The following is a 17,425-nucleotide window of genomic DNA, read 5'->3' as shown; positions in this document are numbered from 1 at the left end:
GGCCTATCGGAAATAACCTCTCTACCTTAAGGTCTGTGTACACACTACTCTCCCCACACCCCACTTGTGGGATTTGTTGTTGTACTATGTACACTGATATTCTCATACGATAACTTTGTAATGTCAGATTAACCTGCATTCACGTATAGTTTGTAATTGATTCTAGGTGTTATTTGCCTCCAAAGATGTAGTGTTCCTCTCTCTGTCCCTCTATCTCCCTCCCTCCCCTGAACTTTCCCTTTATCGTGGATACAATTTAATTTATTTATTGGAACTCGGTTAATTACACTCTTTTTTATTATCTAGATTGTTAAGTTGCGTGAATTCTGTACATTTAATTTCTGGTCATTGAATCCAAACTAATTCACTGATTTAAGTGTGGAATACAACTGTAGCTTCTATATGCATCTTCTTAATCTGAAAGCACATGTATTGGAGATGAGGCTTAAGTTAAGACATCTGTTTTAACTTTATTTTTTGTTTTATAAATCGGAGTGTTTATCAAGAAAAAAGGTTTTGAAGTGTGTGTGTGTTTTCAGCTTCATGTTGCTTTACAGTACTATTGACAAATCCAGCTTTGACAAGCCTATTTTAACGTCTTTAGTGGCTCAAATAAGCAATTCATATCGCTATTCTAAGAGCCTGTTTGGACATAAGAAATTTTTCCCTTTTTTCAAAAAAAATTTATTTTTTTCGAAATCAACATTTGTTCATAAAATTTTCAATTTTCACTTAAAGATGCATTTTGAAAATTTTCGAAAATTTGAAAAACTCCAAAAAACTGTTTTTCAAAATTTTCACTCAAATCACTCACAAAACTTCAAAACCAACTCAAAAAGTATATTCATGTCCAAACACAATTCTAAATTTCAAATACCATTGGCAGTTGAAAAATGTTTTCACCCTATTTTGGAATTTTACAATTCTTATGTCCAAACGCCCACTAAATCACTAAGGACTATGCTGTTAGTTACATGTGAGTATTAAGCAGATGTGGTCTGGATCAGAAAGGCTTTTTTGCATACTGGCATTTAAAAGTATGTGTTAAAGAGTGTCAAAGCTTGAATCAGCTTTACTTTCAGAGAACTGCTCTTTGCTTCTTTGGAGCATCTATCAGCCTCACAAAACATATCAAGCTGACCAAGTAGATATTTTACTTTCAGAGAACTGCTATTTGCTTAAGTTGCAACATTGTATTGAATGAAACCATGAGGTCACAAGATGCTATGACTTAACTCTCTAGATTCTAATTAAGGAATTTCCTTTAATAAAGTTACAGACAAGTTCTACAGAGTTAAGTACCTTCCACCACATAATTGCAATGGACACTTCCATGACAGCTAAAAAATTAAACCACCTTCCATCTCATAATTGCAATGGACACTTCCACGACAGCGAAAAAATTAAATCAAATGCAAGAAAATAACCAGTCAATTGACTGACCTATGAACACCGAGGTATGAACCCCTAGTGATTTGTCATGTTACATAAGTTGATCATTCCAGTGCTGATCAGAATATGAATAGTACACAAGTGAGAAGGAGTACCAGAAGAACCAACCACCAAACATGGACAAAAAAATGTAAAGAAAATGAGTGAATTGCTTGCATCAGTTTATCCTTTAAGCTGATCCAAATTCCGAAAACCATTTCTCATGTTTTTCAATGTCAGCAGCTGAGACACTTGGTTGAACTTTGCTAATGGCTTCTAAAAAGTCGCACATTGCAACAGGATCCTTAGCAATCTCATCCTTAGACATGTTCTTAATCTCCTCGCGGGTCTTCCCAGCTATCATTCGTCTCATGCCATTCATAGAAGCATCTCGGCAGACATTTGTGAGGTCATCTCCACTATATCCCTCTGTTTTACGAGCCACTTCCTCTATGTCCACATCTGGAGCTACCTGATGTCATTGCCAGATATTTGCACTGTTAAACGAAAGATTCATCCAACGAAAAAACTAGGTAGAATTCCTTCAAACTCATCCCTCAGAAGGCAGAAGCATAATCCTTAGAAAAATATTTTTACAAGCTAGAATTCAATTAGATGGAAAGCCAGGTGTACAAATAAAGAGACGTACTTTTTGTAATGTTGATGCCTTGAGAAATTGGAGAAAAAGCATGCTTGTACGGAATTCAAAACAAAAAGAAAAAGAATATCAAGAATATTCAAATTGAGACCAACTTTTAACTAAAAATTCCTAATTGAAGTCTGTCCCCATTTACTATTCCTGCAAAAGCAGAAAACTCAATGAAATGTCAAGGATGTAGAGTATTCTTCAAAGTCCAAACATCTGAAACAAAGTTCGCCTGTCATAAGCTGTCTTAAACTTTCTACGTGCATTTTTTGAGTAGCAGCGCCTTAAACATTAACAATTGAAAAGGATGCAACTATGGGTTGAATAAACTATAATTTAACATTTTGTGCAAGTAAATGCAAGGTAATAAAATTTTACCCATAAAAACAAATCAGAAGAAACTTCAGATATAGATCAACATAACACAGCATAGCTGTTAATAAAACAAGACATCCAAGACATAATGTTTTGAGTACAATTACCAAATCCTGCACTAACGCAAACACATCACATCTTTGATTCACCAAATTCCAATGACAAGACATCTAAGTTCAACATCCATGTATTTAATTTTTCCTTTTTTTAAATCATGTAAAGTGAACATTTATATACTTAATTATGCAAGAGCAAGTGTTCGGAGTGACTTTTCCAAAGCCTCGTATCTCAACCTTCACCAAAGAGTTCATACAGCGTTACCTATCTGACAAACACCTAAAAGGATCAATTAAAAAGAAAACTGCTTTGCATCCATTAGTGGATCAACATCTTTTCACAGGTATCAGTACACATTCCCATTATTTACTCCAGGGCAAGATAGCTATAACAGTTAGAAGAGCATTTTCCAGATTAGGCTTAAGACAGTCTTTCGTAGAACATAATCACATATTGTTTCTAAAGGTTTTAATTCATCTGATACAAAAGCAACAGAATAACTGTATGTTATATTGCTCAATATCTACTTGGCCTTCTTGTTATTTGTTTTTCCCTTTTATCTCTTTGAAATCTCGTTATTATTCTAGGATGCCACAGTAGCCAGGTGAAAAAGTCCACAAGCCACAGCTACCAAGATTGATAAATATGCACCAATCATACAGTAGAATTTTCTCATAGTGAACTAATAATCATAGCTTTGATAAACACAATATATACTGCAAGGGCAATTACATTCAAAGAAGCTATAGACAGATACATGAGGAGCTAACAGGGACATACGAAAGACGAGAAAGTGGACTGAGAAAACATTTTCAAAACACTGCTTACCTCAATACTTTTCAAATTGATCCGTATAAGCTCCTTCCGACTCTCAAAGCTAGGTAGGGGAATATATATACGTTTTTCCAAACGTCTCCTGAATTTCCATCAACAGAATTAGGTCGAGGAGACATTCACATGCATCTCAATGAATTAAAGGAAAAGAACGAATACGATGAGACACAACCTTAATGCCTCATCTATGTCCCATGGAAAGTTTGTAGCTGCTAAAACCATCACAATCTTCCGAGTGCCATCTTCATTAGTGGAAGAGTTGCTTACACCATCTACCTGAACAAGAAGTTCAGACTTCACCCTTCGGGATGATTCATGCTCTCCTGAACCCCTGAAAAGCGATCCAACCATTATCTCAGGTTCAACCTCAAAAAGAGTGTAAGAAACTACTCAACATACCATAATTAGGTCACAGATTAAGGCACACTGGACCAAGTATTTGGAGGCAACAGTACTCATTTCAAAAGGTTAATTTTTATCCATTCGAAAAGATACAAGTGAAAGCTTTTATATCCGACACTAGTATAAACCAACATCATACATAATCTTCAAAAGAAGCATTTAACCAAACAGAGGTCAGCTGAAAAGATTTAGGTAGCATCGAATAATAGACAAAGTCCTCACCCTCGGGCATTACAAAGAGAATCAATCTCATCAATGAAAATTGTACTAGGAGCATAAGCGCGAGCAAGATCAAACAAGCACCGCACCATGCGTTCACTCTCCCCGCGCCATTTTGAAGCCAAAGTGGCAGAAGAAACATTGAAAAATGTCGTCCCACACTCTGTAGCAACAGCCTTAGCCAAAAGTGTCTTCCCCGTTCCAGGAGGCCCAAACATAAGAACACCCTTCCATGGTCTCCTGATTCCCTGCAAAGATACATATCTGATCAGTAAAAAGTGTGACACGATGCATATAGGTCGAAGATACATTATTTCCTCTTTGATAGGTGTGTGAACATAACACTACCATAAAAGCTCCTAGTACATTTAGCACAAAGTTTTTGCTAAAGTAGCCACTAGGTACTGTTGCCCAAATCATATAAGGTCTTCATATTCTCATCATAAGAAGTACAGTTTACTCATGTGCACGTGAATCTTCACTTGTACAAAAGCTACTTTGCAGAATAAAGACAAAACACAAAACTCCACAAATGTTCCCTTCTAATCCAACTATGATACCTGGAAATAATCTGGCATCCATAATGGGAGAACAACTGCTTCCTCCAAAAGTCTTTTGGCTTCACTTAACCCAGCAACATCGTCCCATCTCACACCAGGGGTGGAATCCAAGACATCCCTCTCAAGCATAGCAGCCAGGTCCGCATCAGGCCCCTCGTACTGACCTTTTTTACTCTTCCCTTCTTCAGCATCACCATCCTAGCAATTTGCAATAGAAGTTCTTAACATATAGACTCAGATTCAACTCATAGTTGATGGTCTAACAAGGACACCCATATTCAACAAGTAACAGTTATGGAATTAGAAAGCATTATGAAGCCGATTGTCCTTGTATTCAATAGGAACACTTACATATAAGGTAACCACAACAAGACACATATTAGGATAAAAATAAAACTTGGAGATTGGCACACACCATAGACACTCAGCTGATTAACTGACCAGAACAAGCTACACGTATGATAAAAATGACATTTGCAGCTTGCCACATACAACATAAACAGTCAGCTGACTAACTAATCACAAATTTCTAAATCATACAATATTATAAGCATGAACACTTTTAGGTAAAGTTAGTTTACTGAAATGTCCTTTGAAAACTGAATGACCAAATTACCCTCTATCTAAAAGTAAAATTACCTTCCATTAAATGATGTTTTGTACTTAATGTTGTGGTGGTAAATAATTCACAATATTCATGAAAGAAAAAATAATTCCAATAATGGGTTGTCATGCGTTCAACTGTTATTGTACACATTTAAGAGACACTGCAAATTTTAATTAATTCATTGTATTTTGTATGCTTTTCATGTTGGATTGAAGATAACTTTTTAGAAAATTGTAGATGCATTCAGTGCAATGTCATTTAAAAAGCAAACTTAGAGCCCGTTTGGACATAAGAATTTTTTCACTTTTTTTCGAAATCAGTGTTTGGCCATAAAATTTCCAATTTTCACTTGAAGATGAATTTTAGAATTTTTCGAAAATTTGAAAAACTCCAAAAAGCTGTTTTTCAAAATTTTCACTCAAATCACTCACAAAACTTCAAAAACAACCCAAAATTATATTCATGTCCAAACACAACTCTAATTTTCAAATATCATCTTCGCTTGAAAAAAATTTCACTTTTGTTTTGAAATTTTACAATTCTTATGTCCAAACGCCCACTTAGTTAGATTGTGGAATGAGAAATATACTTTAAGCCTCTCTGGAGTACTTCATCTTGGAGTACTTCATCTTATGCTTCCGCACGGATTCTAACGAATATATATAGTATAAGTGGGAAGCCTCAAAGTAAAAGATTGAAAGACAAATAAATTATTCCTATATACACCAAACAACATTACCCTTAAATGCTATAAAAGGATATGGAGAATTTGAAAAGTTGCATGAGTAATTCATCAATTATAGACTAAATTCATTCAAATAATTTAATACAATATCAAATTCATCTACTTAATGCAAACTATACATAATTGATTGTCCGTTCATATATATCGTTTCATTTCTTTTTTTCCTAGAATCACTATATAACCATTTACTTTATCAAGATACGGTAAAATAAACCACTTATCTTGCAACAACAACAACAACAACCCAGTATAATCCCACTAGTGGGGTATGGGGAGGGTAGTGTGTACGCAGACCCAGTGTTATTAAAAGCGCACGCTTCTCGCTTAAAGCGCAGAAGCGAGGCGAGGCGAGGGGTCTGCGCTTTTCTGCCCTAAAGCGTGGCATTGGTAAACAAGCGCACGCTTCACCCTAAAAAGCGAGAAGCGAGGTGATGAAAAAAGTGAAGAAAAGCTCGCTTAAGCGAGGTCCAGCGGCTGCCTAGGGTTTTCTTAAAAAAAATTTGCAAATACACTTGCGCACACTTCTTCCAAACATCTGCTTCACTGCTGCAAGCGACGATTGCAACCTTCGACTTTTTCTCTTCTGCTCTTCTTCTCTTCTTCTCCTTCAGTTCTTTCTTCTCTTCTGCTGTTCACTGTTATGCCATGTTTTAACAATTCCTTTTGTGATTTAGTTTTGCATTTGCTTAATATGTTATGACTTTTGAGGATTATTGACTATCTAGTTTTAGTATCTGTTATTTACTTCTTAATTTAAGAATTGAAATATTTGCTTAATATGTTATTTTTATTGAGTTCTTCGTCATTTATCTATGCCTATTTAATTTTTTTTATTTATGTGTTATATTGCGCTTCACATGAAAAAAGCGCGCGCTTCGCTTCACGCTTCTCGCTTCGGTGAAGCGAAGCCTCCTCGCTTTTTTCCGCTTCTCGCTCTCCAAAACACTGTGCAGACCTTACCCCTACCCTGGGATAGAGAGGTTGTTTCCGATAAGACCCTCGGCTCCCTCCCTCCAAGAACTCCTCACCTTGCTCTTGGGGTGACTCGAACTCATAACCTCTTGGTTGGAAGTGGAGGATGCTCACCACTAAAACAAACCACTCTTGTCAAAAACCACTTATCTTGCGAGGGTGAAAAATTTGAATCATCGTAGATTCTTGCGGGACTGCTTGAAAACTAAAGATTAATTATGCAGACACAATAAAAAGGTGAAAAGAGGAGAAAATCAGGTGCAACTTATAGGTAAATTATATTAGTTAATTAGAAATTAAAAATGTCAAGAAATATCCTACATCTCCACTCTTCTTTAAACTCCATTGTAGTTGTGGTAAATGAAGCTTAAGAAATAGTTAGCAAGAAACAGAAGGGGGTGGGATCTGGGAAGAGAGTGGATCAGTGTAATGGTTGAATATAAAAATATGTGTTTGTGTAAATGGAGGATTGCGTATTTGTCACTTCTTAGCCTTTTTTTTTAAAATAGAATTTAATGCATAACGTACATGGAACTTATTTTGAATGTTAATAGGAGCAGTTGTATATATTTGGACTTTTAAATCCAAATCTGGATTATGGAATTTTATTTTAGTGAAGTCTAACAAATATTTTTTTTCTTATAATAATGTGCAACAGTGCAGCTTATATGACATATATATTCTATGTCGAACATGATTCAAATAGTTACCAGTCTACTAAAGTAGTTCTAATAGTCATAGGGATGAAATTAGTTATATAATGATTTAGTTCAGTGGAATAATATTAAGCCATTGCTCTCAATTCTCACTTTTGGACTTAATTCTAAATTCCTACTTATTTTACCCATTGAAAAGATAGAGCTATATTTGTTGTCGAAGAACCTTAGAGCACTTCACATTTATCCCACTATTGTTCATTTTGCTCTCTAATTTCTCCATCTTTTTACTTATTGTTGTTGTTGTTGTTGTCGTCAAAAGGACAACTCATTTATATTTTTTCTTGTGTATTTATAGAATTTTTACGTCAAGTTTATATATTTATATGATTTTTAAAAAGTTAATACTAATTGATATTAAAGTATACGCGCAACGCGCGTACCCAGAACTAGTAAACAGAAAAGCACACGAATTACCAATGAATAATTTTCAAGAGAGGCAAATTACAGAAAAAACAAAAATCAAAACATAAGATTGTCCACTATAATTTACCGTAGAGTCAGCTTTTGTGGATTTTCCAGGTCCTTTTTTCCCAGTAGTTGAAGATCGAACCCCAGATGTAGCCTTAGTAGAGCCAGTGGTCCTTCCCCCACGGCCTGTGGTTCCAGTCTTTGTAGATCCACGAGCCCAGGCTCCATCTTGTGGGCCCTTCCTCGTACCCCCTGGACCGGCTCTTGCAGATCTTCTTGTTGTGTCTCGGCTTGGTGGTCTCCAAACATCGGGGTCATCCATTGGAGCACCGGATGAGGTGGGGTACTCATCAAGCGGTTGAAAGACAAAAGAAGATGACTTGGTCGAAATCGGAGGTGAATTAGGACGTCTACCACCCATAGGAACCTCCTTAAAAGCCCTTTTCTCGGCATCCAATTGTTTCACTACCTCTGTTTCTTCGGAAATTGCTTTCTTTACATTCATCCATTTTGAACGAATCAAAGGGTCATCAAGTGTGTTTAAGTGCCTATGCATAGACCAAAAGAATGGAACAATCCCAGTTAAAAGCAGCTGGATTAACTACTTTCAAAGCGGTATAGACAATGTTATAACTAAGTTTAGCAGAAATGACAGAGAACAGATTAAAGCCTTCATCTCATTATGGGTACTACGTCAAGCTTCAAAATCTTTTTAAAGAAATGATAATGCAAGCCTCATCATATCAGTACACAAATAAAAATTACTTTTTTACTCATCAAAAAGAAAAAATTTCAGCTCACAAGTGACAGTAAGTTATTTTCCCCTTTTGCTGGAATACATCTTATACCTTCCCAAAACCCAAAGGAAACCAAACACAGGAAATGATTTCATTGCGGCAAACATTTAATAGTCATACCAAACGCACCATAAATTGGAACACGCATTTCGCAATTCGGGACGTAACTCCATAAATACGTAGACAAATAAAGACATAAAAGAAGAAGGGATCTGAGAGAGTACTTGTTGATCTGAGCAATAGCGCCATCGAAGAAGATGACGGAAGTGTCATAAAGGCCTTCAACTGCATATTCTCTTGCCAATTTCACATGATCTTGTAACCCTGCCAATGCTCCTCCCACCATTATTATTTCCTCGATAGCTCAATAAGCAAAATTTGTTAGACACTTTTCTCGAAAAATCTGAAAATGTTAGGGTTTTCAAAATTTGGGCGAAGAAGAACAAATTTGAAAAATGAGAGACACATTAATCAGCAATCTCTCTATCTGGGGAAAGACAGAAGACTGGAAGTTGAAGTTCGTTCGACCAGCAATACGGCGACGTTTTAATGGTCTAAATCTGATGAGGGCTGAGCGTTAAAGTACTACATTGCCCTCCATCCTTTGAACTTTTAACGTTTGGAAAAGCGCGGAGGAATTGTTTCGTTTGGGATTCCCTTTAATTGACTGGCCTTTTTCACTGACGCCCGTTGAGGATGCGGAGCCCACAAAAAGAGAAGGGAATTGCCTCGTCCTCGTTTAAATTTTGGGCTTAATCCGCTTCGAATCAACACCCGAATCCCGAAATTCGATCCGTAATTTTTTTAATGATTAATTTGAATAATTAATTGCGACACACAAACTTCATGAAATTTTGAAATATACTCTGTGATCGCATATTAGTTATCATTTTCACAAAGTTATCAATTATATTAATTACTATCATATAGATTTACTTGTAGTTACTCAAATCACTTATTAACTTGCATATGAAACTAGATAATCAATAATAGCTAACAAACTATTGATTGTAATCCCTAACCCTTTTTTTCCACCGTAAGTCAACAACATGGTAAAAAGTTTTACTACTAAAAACCATACCTTGTCACGAAAAAAAAAAAAAAAGGCATAATAGTCAACCAGCTAGTTACAAGGTAACAGAGCTATTTACACTCAAAATCGGATAACAATTAAATTTGTAAGTGATTTTAAGAATATGCGGATTAATTTGATACAAAGCGATAGATTAAGTCAAATTGAACAAACAAAGATAAAACAGATTCAAACCACATGAAGGGGATAGTTCCAGCCTTAGCGAAATATTTATCCTCGATCTGGGCTCGCTATGGCCAGCACTGATGAACAAGAGAAAGAGCTAATAATAGAGAAAATAATAATATATTACTTTGGAGTGCGTGTTATTATTTGTTTAATGAATTATCAGACCCCCTTTATATAGTAGGGGAATCCTATTCTAGGTACAACTCTATGAAAAGTAAAAAATATCCGAGGATTAGGCTTTGGAGTGCGAGGATTAGGCGAGGATTAGGCTTCTTAGGTGCCTTGTAATTTTTTGCTTTTGTACCTTTGTATTTTGTTGAGGCCGTTTGGCCTTTGTAAAAATTTGCGTATATATATATATATATATATATATATATATATATATATATATATATATATATATATATATATATAAGCTTTTTTCCCTTTGGCAATTTTCAAGCTTGATTCTTTTTGATTTTTTCTTTATGATTGCAAAAATTTCGGATGCCTTAGCATGTAATAACTAAGTCTTATTCGGAGGTTCGAATATGTTCGTTTTCGAGACTATTTTTCTTAAGGCTTGTGGGGGCGCTTGGTATGACCGGAAGCTTTCTCCGAAATGTTCACTTAGAATTTTTTATAATTTTGCCGAGGGTAGCTTTCGAACCGGTTTAGAAATTTTGAAGGCCTTATATTTTTATTACGGATCTCGGACGTCTTCGAGTCGTTCTAGGACGGTTGTAGTCTTTTAAGTTTGGGTATTACCCAATGGGCTCGTTACCCTGAGTTATCCGGGCTTGCCCAGGACGATAGTTTCGAATGGGGATGGTCGTAGCTTTTAAAGTTTAGGCACTATCTAATAAGCTTTGTGCCTCCGGGCTTTGATACCCCCGGTCACCAGAGCCTGCCTTGGACGATAGTCCCCAAGTGAGGGTGACCTCTTGGATCCGGACAGAGGTGTCCCTTGGGCATCGATATCTTTAGGGGACCGAATGTAGAAACTTTTAAGGGACAAAATATTTATCCGCAAGGAGAAACGTTTCTTTCATTTCTGTGTGTAATATACAAGGTTACAAATATGTACATGATTCGTGTCAGAGCTTGGGTGGTCTATGTGGGCACGGTTCATTCGACCGTTTGGCCCTTAAAATAAATCCTATCCACTGAGCCTAGGTAGTTCGAGCATAAAGTTTCTCTCCTTACCAAAACCATTGTCCGAGGGTGATGGCCTCTAGTATCGGAGGCCGAACATAGAGAAGCCTCGGATATTGTTGATGTGGTCCTTGACTCCAGTATTCGATTACCCCGGTTGTTTTGACCTCGATCACTCCCCCTTTGGCTTCTCACAGGGTTTTGCCCAGACCCACTACTTCTCTGGTCTCCATTGTATGGCTGATACCGATCCCTGCTTGATCTTGGTTCACGATCACCATCTCTCTTGACTCCGTCCATGGCTCTAATGGGATAAACGGTGACCTTAGACTTTACAAAATTGGTTTCCACCATTATAGTCTGATCGGAAGTATCATACAGTTTACATCTAAGGTTTAACGTAGATAATAATTTAAAATAAATTCTATAAGATAAACATATAAGTTCAGATCCAGGCACATAATTATAACCATGTGTTTTCACATTTAATGTCAATGCATCAAGTATATTAACATCAGATAGAGATAATTGAAGATTGGGTTGAGTATTAAAATATACTGGACCGTAGGCCACAGTAGATTCAATAGAACCCATCAGAGACTATCTAAAATTCAGATTTCTAGCATCTCTAAGAGCAGTCAAAAATGTCTCTGGTAACCCTTTAAGTGTTAATGGCTTAAAATCAATTTGAACCATACCAACATGCAGATAATTATACTGATTTTTATATAAATCTACATCTTGTTTGTTTAACAAATGAATAGTCTGTTCAGACGAGTTTAAAGCTAAAGATTGCTCAGTAGTTTTAACTAGTTGTTTTGAAGAAAGTTTATTATAAATTGTTTTAATAGGGACTTTAGGAATTGTCCATTTGTTTAATAAATCAAGGTTTTGAGGTATATCTACCTCTTCAAGTCTAGTATTTTTGATACTAGTTTCTCCTAAATTCATAACAAAAAATAACATATCTATGTCGAATACTTCAGATCTATCTCATATAAACCATGAAAATTTCTAGGCTCTGATACCATCTTAACAGGATCTGGTAGGCGGGCGGTAATCCGCACGGCCATCCCTATATATATATATATATATATATATATATATATATATATATATATATTTATTTATTTATTTATTTACTTTTTTTATTACAAGGAAAATAGACATATCAGTTATTAGGTGTATATATGGTACTGTTTTCCTTTATGTGTAGAATTAAGTTTAATGAGTATAAAAGAAAAACCACTCAAGGAAGGACCATCAATCACTCTTATAGTCACAACAATAGATATAAACCCTAAAGCTGCAAAGTACTGCTTCAAGTACAACTCTCTATAGTTGCAACCACAACAAATTTTGGAGAAGAAATTGGTCACTATAAAACATTAAGAGGGGACCATCTGTTTTGAACATCCGAAAATGTGGGTTTCGCAGAAATTAAACCATCTCTGACTACAAATCTCTTCCTCTCTTTAAATCTTCTATTCTTCCCCACCATGGCAACTTCACCATCTGCTCCTCGTGACAAATGGTTTCGAAATAGAAAAACCCCAATCGATGAGAAGGGGATGAATTTCGACACCAAAGATGGCATTGAGGATGCCTTCATTCACGAAATCATCGAACATCACCAGTGGAAGGATTTTGCAAAGCAACCAGGGAACTTTTATGTGGATTTGGTGACAAAATTTTACAACAACTTAGACAAAAGCACCAATGTATCCATTGTAAGAGGGGTGACCGTGGACTACTCACCCGAAAAGATCAACAAGGTGTACGACCTCCCTGATGTCAATGATAAGGTAACCCGAGCATTTCTCAAATCTCCAAATTTAGATTTAATGGAAGAAAAACTTTGTCCATTTGGAGCAACCTGGGGCTTTGACAAAAAATGGAAAAAGAGCAGCATTCTTGGTATTAATATCTGCTATAAGTCAAGAGCAATTCTAAATTTTGTTAGTAGTCGATTGGTCCCAAATACCAATAGCACTAACATCTTTATGAACAGATTTTCCATTATTTATGTCATTTGCTCTAAGATGGATCTTAATGTGGGTAATGTGATTAATGAGAATATCAGGGAGTGTCGTTTTAACTCAAAAAAGAAGAAGTGGTGGTTTCCATCCACAATAACTAAGTTGATCTTGGATGCTGGAGTCATACCTGCTCTGACCATGAACCCGACAATTTCGGAGAATTAAATCAACAAAGCTGTTTGGGCAAAAATGGAGGATACATATGGTCCAAAGAAAACAGAGGGAGAAGAAGAGCCGATGTATGGGAATAGAAGAAAACAAGCACCAGTGCTTCCAAGGTGCATTATGGAATTCTTCAATACAAGGTTTGACATTCTCTGAGCTGAAATCCAAATGTTGATGCATAAGTTGGAGAGGATTGAACATATCAAAATGCAGGAAATGCCTTATAATACTACCACGATTTGGGCACTCGCTAACTTTGTAAAATGAATGAGCGAGTCGAAGTTGGGATACACTGAACCAGGTCAATTTCACCAATTTCAGTTTGTGGATCCATCATGTTGTCCTATTCCCAAGTTTCCCAATCTTGTTATTCCAGACAACTATGTCAACATGGAACAACCACTTCCACAACCTGAATATGCACCACCCCCACCTGCTCTAGTAGCTCCTGCTTTTTCTGAAACCAGTAGTAATATATTTGCCGGCCTTCAGGACTTCGGCGACAACTTTGACGGGTGCACCCCTTTCTGTCAGGCAAGAGGCACTATAAGGCCTATGGAGGGTTCTGGAATTGGACAACAGATTATAGGGGAAGAGATTGCGCCCTCTGACTTTGATTGGGTGGATGTGATCGTCACTAATCGCGGTGAAAATCGTGGATGTGATGGTGATCGTTCAGATATTTAGTCTCGTCCAGAGACTCGTTTTTATCCAGGAGGATGAAACGTTCAAGCATGGTAGAAGGGTTGGAATTTGCTTTGCTAGGATATCTATTTATGTTTCTGCTTTAGGGGAATGATAAGGTGTAGTAGTATTTTATCACCTCATAACTTTAACTAGTAGGGATGTTTTCTAGTGGAACTACTGTTTTTGGATTGCTTTTGCTGGGCTATTTTGCTGCTAGAAAGGATAAGATGGTAGGAGTGATTAAGCTTAACTAACTGGTGTAAAAATTATGTGAATATTAATCAAGCATGAAGTAGTATAATTTGTCTCGTTTTTCTTAATAGTATTCTTGTCTTTGTGTTTTTACTATTAATCTTTACCTAACATATAATATTTATTTATTTTTTTCTGTGAAGGAAAATGAAAAAAAAAACCCAGCACAATTAGGGATTAGTTTTTCTCTGGATAAGCTCTTATCCAGAGAAAGAAAAGTTACGAAGAAGTATTATATATTATGGTATATTAGTAGTTTATTTCATTGTTGTCTCTTGTGCTTCTTATGTAATCCCCCGCCATATTTCCATCCCTATATTTTAGGTTTGATTTTGTTCTATAGAAGTATAATATTGTCTTAGTTGATTCATTCTGGTTCCAAGGTTTTGAAGTTTCTATGATGAGTTTGAGTTCATGTTGTTGTGCATTAAACTAACTTAAGACATCCTTATATTCTTGACTCTCATTTTGGCCAAGTGTTGTTATTACAATGAACAAAAGTAGCAGGTGAAGAAGGGACAAGGAACTCAATCTCTATGAGACTTTCCTGAACTTATGGCTTCCGAAATTCAAGGCCACCCAAAGTGGCATTGTGGCGGGTTTTAACTCTCTCTATATCTTCTTTTTAAACTGATGGTCATGCTACTAAAGGCTTAGGTGGTTGTGTTAATCTTTTCTTTTTCCTTTCCAAAAAATAAAATAAAATAAAATTATATATGTATATATATATATATATTTTTCTTTTTCTATAATGATATAATAAATATTTTCTTCTTAATGTTTGTGTCACTGTAGGTTTTTAATTAGTAAAATAAATTCTTTCTATTGTGCTCAAATATTAAGTCTTTTCTTCATTATCATATCAGTTCCATGCCTATGACTTTAATTTTGTGAAGGCAAAACTAGCGTCTCCAACTCACAAGATCAAAGGAATTGAGAAAAATTATTATCACAAGAAGGTAGACTCAATAATTTTTCTAGAACTTGCTCTAAATGTTCTTCGAGGCGAAATAATGGATGACATTGATTCTTGAAAGATGAAATTAGGCTTTCTTTGTTACACCTTTTAGCTTCTTTTAGTTTATTCTTTCCAAAGAAAAAAACCAAAAAAAAAAGCTTTTACCCCTTAGAACCTATCTTTGAGACTTTATCCTATTTTGTTTTTGAAAAACACCATGGTCTGTAACTCAAAAACAAAAAAAAAAGAAGAAAAAAAATGATGTATATTACCATTATAGTTATTACTTCTTCCAGCCATGATAAGTAATGTTTGTTAGAAAAAGAGAAGAAAGATTGTGCAAGGCACGAAACAGAAAAGAAAAGAAAAAAGGGAGAGAGATCTAATATATAAGTGTATATATTCTTATATCTCTTTATGTTGATGAAAGCATATATACAAAAAGAAAAGAAAATGCAAAAATACTGGGAAAAAAAAAGATGGAATAATTAGTATCAAGGAACATTTTCTCCAAGCTGGAAGAAGAAAAGTCACTATAAAAATATCTTTATCCTACCAGCCTGAAGCTTGACATTATAAGCCAAGAAAAAGTCCTAAATAGATTTCAAAAATCAGTGTTGAATCTATATTAGTAGAGATTAACATAAAGAGAAAGCCTATGGATGAAGAATTGTGATATCCAAGACGTGTGACAATAAAGTTATCAATTCCAAAAGATTCAAGAGAAAAACAATGTAAATTTTATTTTTTTCAAAAATGAAATCAGAAGCAAGGTAAAAGATTTGGTGAAGCTTAAAAGATTAATCATTTGGCATGATGGAGGAAATTATTTTGAATAAATTTTCTATCCTACAAAGACCAAAAGTTTTGAAGAAAATGTTACAATTTTTTTTTTCATTAGAAATGTTTTTTCCTCGAGGACGAGCAAAGATTCAAGTGTGGGGGAATTTGATGGATTTAATTAATTTATATATTTTTATATGTAAATATTAAATATTTTAAATAAAACATGAATAAATATACCATGTTCTCCCATATTTTCTAACATATTTCGTAGGAGGAAGAGCATATGAAAATTGAAGAAAAGAAGCAAAAAAAGAGTGGGAATTGAGTAGTCAACCGGGAATGAAGAAGCAAATATAAAACCATAGTTGCGACAATGGCAATTGAAAATCATGGAGCAAATTACATAGTTGCAACTAGAAAACTATAGTTAAAACTATGGTTCTTCCTCTGCAGAATGAAACTCAATTGGCAAGGTCATAATTGCACCTACAATTTCCATAGTTGCAACTATGGAGAACCTTAGGCAAGAAAACTCTATAAATAGAGTGTGAATTTTGAAGAGAAGACATTGAGTCTCACAGAAGAAAACTACTTTTTGGTCTCTCTCATATTTTGTCTTTAGTATTTCCTATTAGTTGTCTTTCTTTTAAAAGAATAATATTTCTTCATAAGTTCTTTGTTCCTAAATTAGTTTTTCTTACTTCGTAATGGAGTAACTTCTTTTGTTGGGTCAGTTGATGAAGCTTGATATATATATATATATATATTTATAATACTATCTCAGTTTAATACATCCTTGGCTTGAAACTTTCTTTTTATACTTTGTATTGTGCCGTAATAATAGTTTTAATTAATCAGTATTATCATTTCTACATAGTTTATCTCTAAGTTATTCTTATATTGATTTTATAATTCTCACGAAGCAAAATTGATATATAATAACCAATGAATAATTTGTAGAGTGAGAGTAATTTTTAGTAATCTATTATTCCACCTTTGTAATCTTGCTTGCCTCAGTTTTAATTCTTACGGAGGAATTGTTGTAGGCAAGATTATTGATTTTTTTAGTAAAAATATTCTCACGAAGTTTTTACTACCTCTTAGCACAATTCAAGCAAGAAAAATATTTCGGTTTAATCGTCACTAGTTTTAACTCAATTAATCACATAACCTCACGGAGTGCTATTAATTGACTACTTCTTAGTGAGCTAAATATAATTGTATTAGCAATAAGTAATTATTCCTAAGAGAAATACATGTAAAAATTGAGATTTTATTGTAATATATTATCAAGTGAATTCAACGATTCCCAACTCTTTTAAATTATAAATCTTCCGAAAGTTCTTGATTTTTGTTTAAGTAATTAACAAG

The 17,425-nt window shown here is 35.0% G+C and overlaps 1 protein-coding gene across 3 annotated transcripts; it reads right to left on the bottom strand.

Moving 5' to 3' along the window:
* Nucleotides 1-1,244: 1,244 nt before the first annotated feature.
* Nucleotides 1,245-9,376, bottom strand: LOC104111575 (katanin p60 ATPase-containing subunit A1). 3 transcript variants are annotated; one of them, XR_001972324.3, is made up of 8 exons: nt 8,997-9,372; nt 8,058-8,523; nt 4,525-4,722; nt 3,968-4,212; nt 3,516-3,674; nt 3,338-3,425; nt 1,358-1,903; nt 1,245-1,302 (listed from the first exon to the last, which is right to left on the bottom strand). XR_001972324.3 is itself a non-coding variant. In XM_009621303.4 (7 exons), the coding sequence occupies exons 1-7, from the start codon at nt 9,116-9,118 to the stop codon at nt 1,622-1,624; spliced, it is 1,560 nt and encodes a 519-aa protein (XP_009619598.1). In that variant the 5' UTR covers nt 9,119-9,372; the 3' UTR covers nt 1,245-1,621. The 3 variants fall into 3 exon arrangements, 2 of the variants coding, with proteins under 2 accessions (XP_009619598.1, XP_070033917.1); XM_009621303.4 differs by having other exon boundaries at nt 1,245-1,903; XM_070177816.1 differs by lacking the exons at nt 1,245-1,302; nt 1,358-1,903 and adding an exon at nt 1,958-3,136 and having other exon boundaries at nt 8,997-9,376.
* Nucleotides 9,377-17,425: the final 8,049 nt, after the last annotated feature.

The sequence above is a fragment of the Nicotiana tomentosiformis genome, chromosome 6 (assembly GCF_000390325.3).
Source record: "Nicotiana tomentosiformis chromosome 6, ASM39032v3, whole genome shotgun sequence".
Classification (NCBI taxonomy): domain Eukaryota; kingdom Viridiplantae; phylum Streptophyta; class Magnoliopsida; order Solanales; family Solanaceae; genus Nicotiana; species Nicotiana tomentosiformis.
Note: the sequence above shows the minus strand (reverse complement) of the source record. Positions and strands in the feature narration are given on the sequence as shown.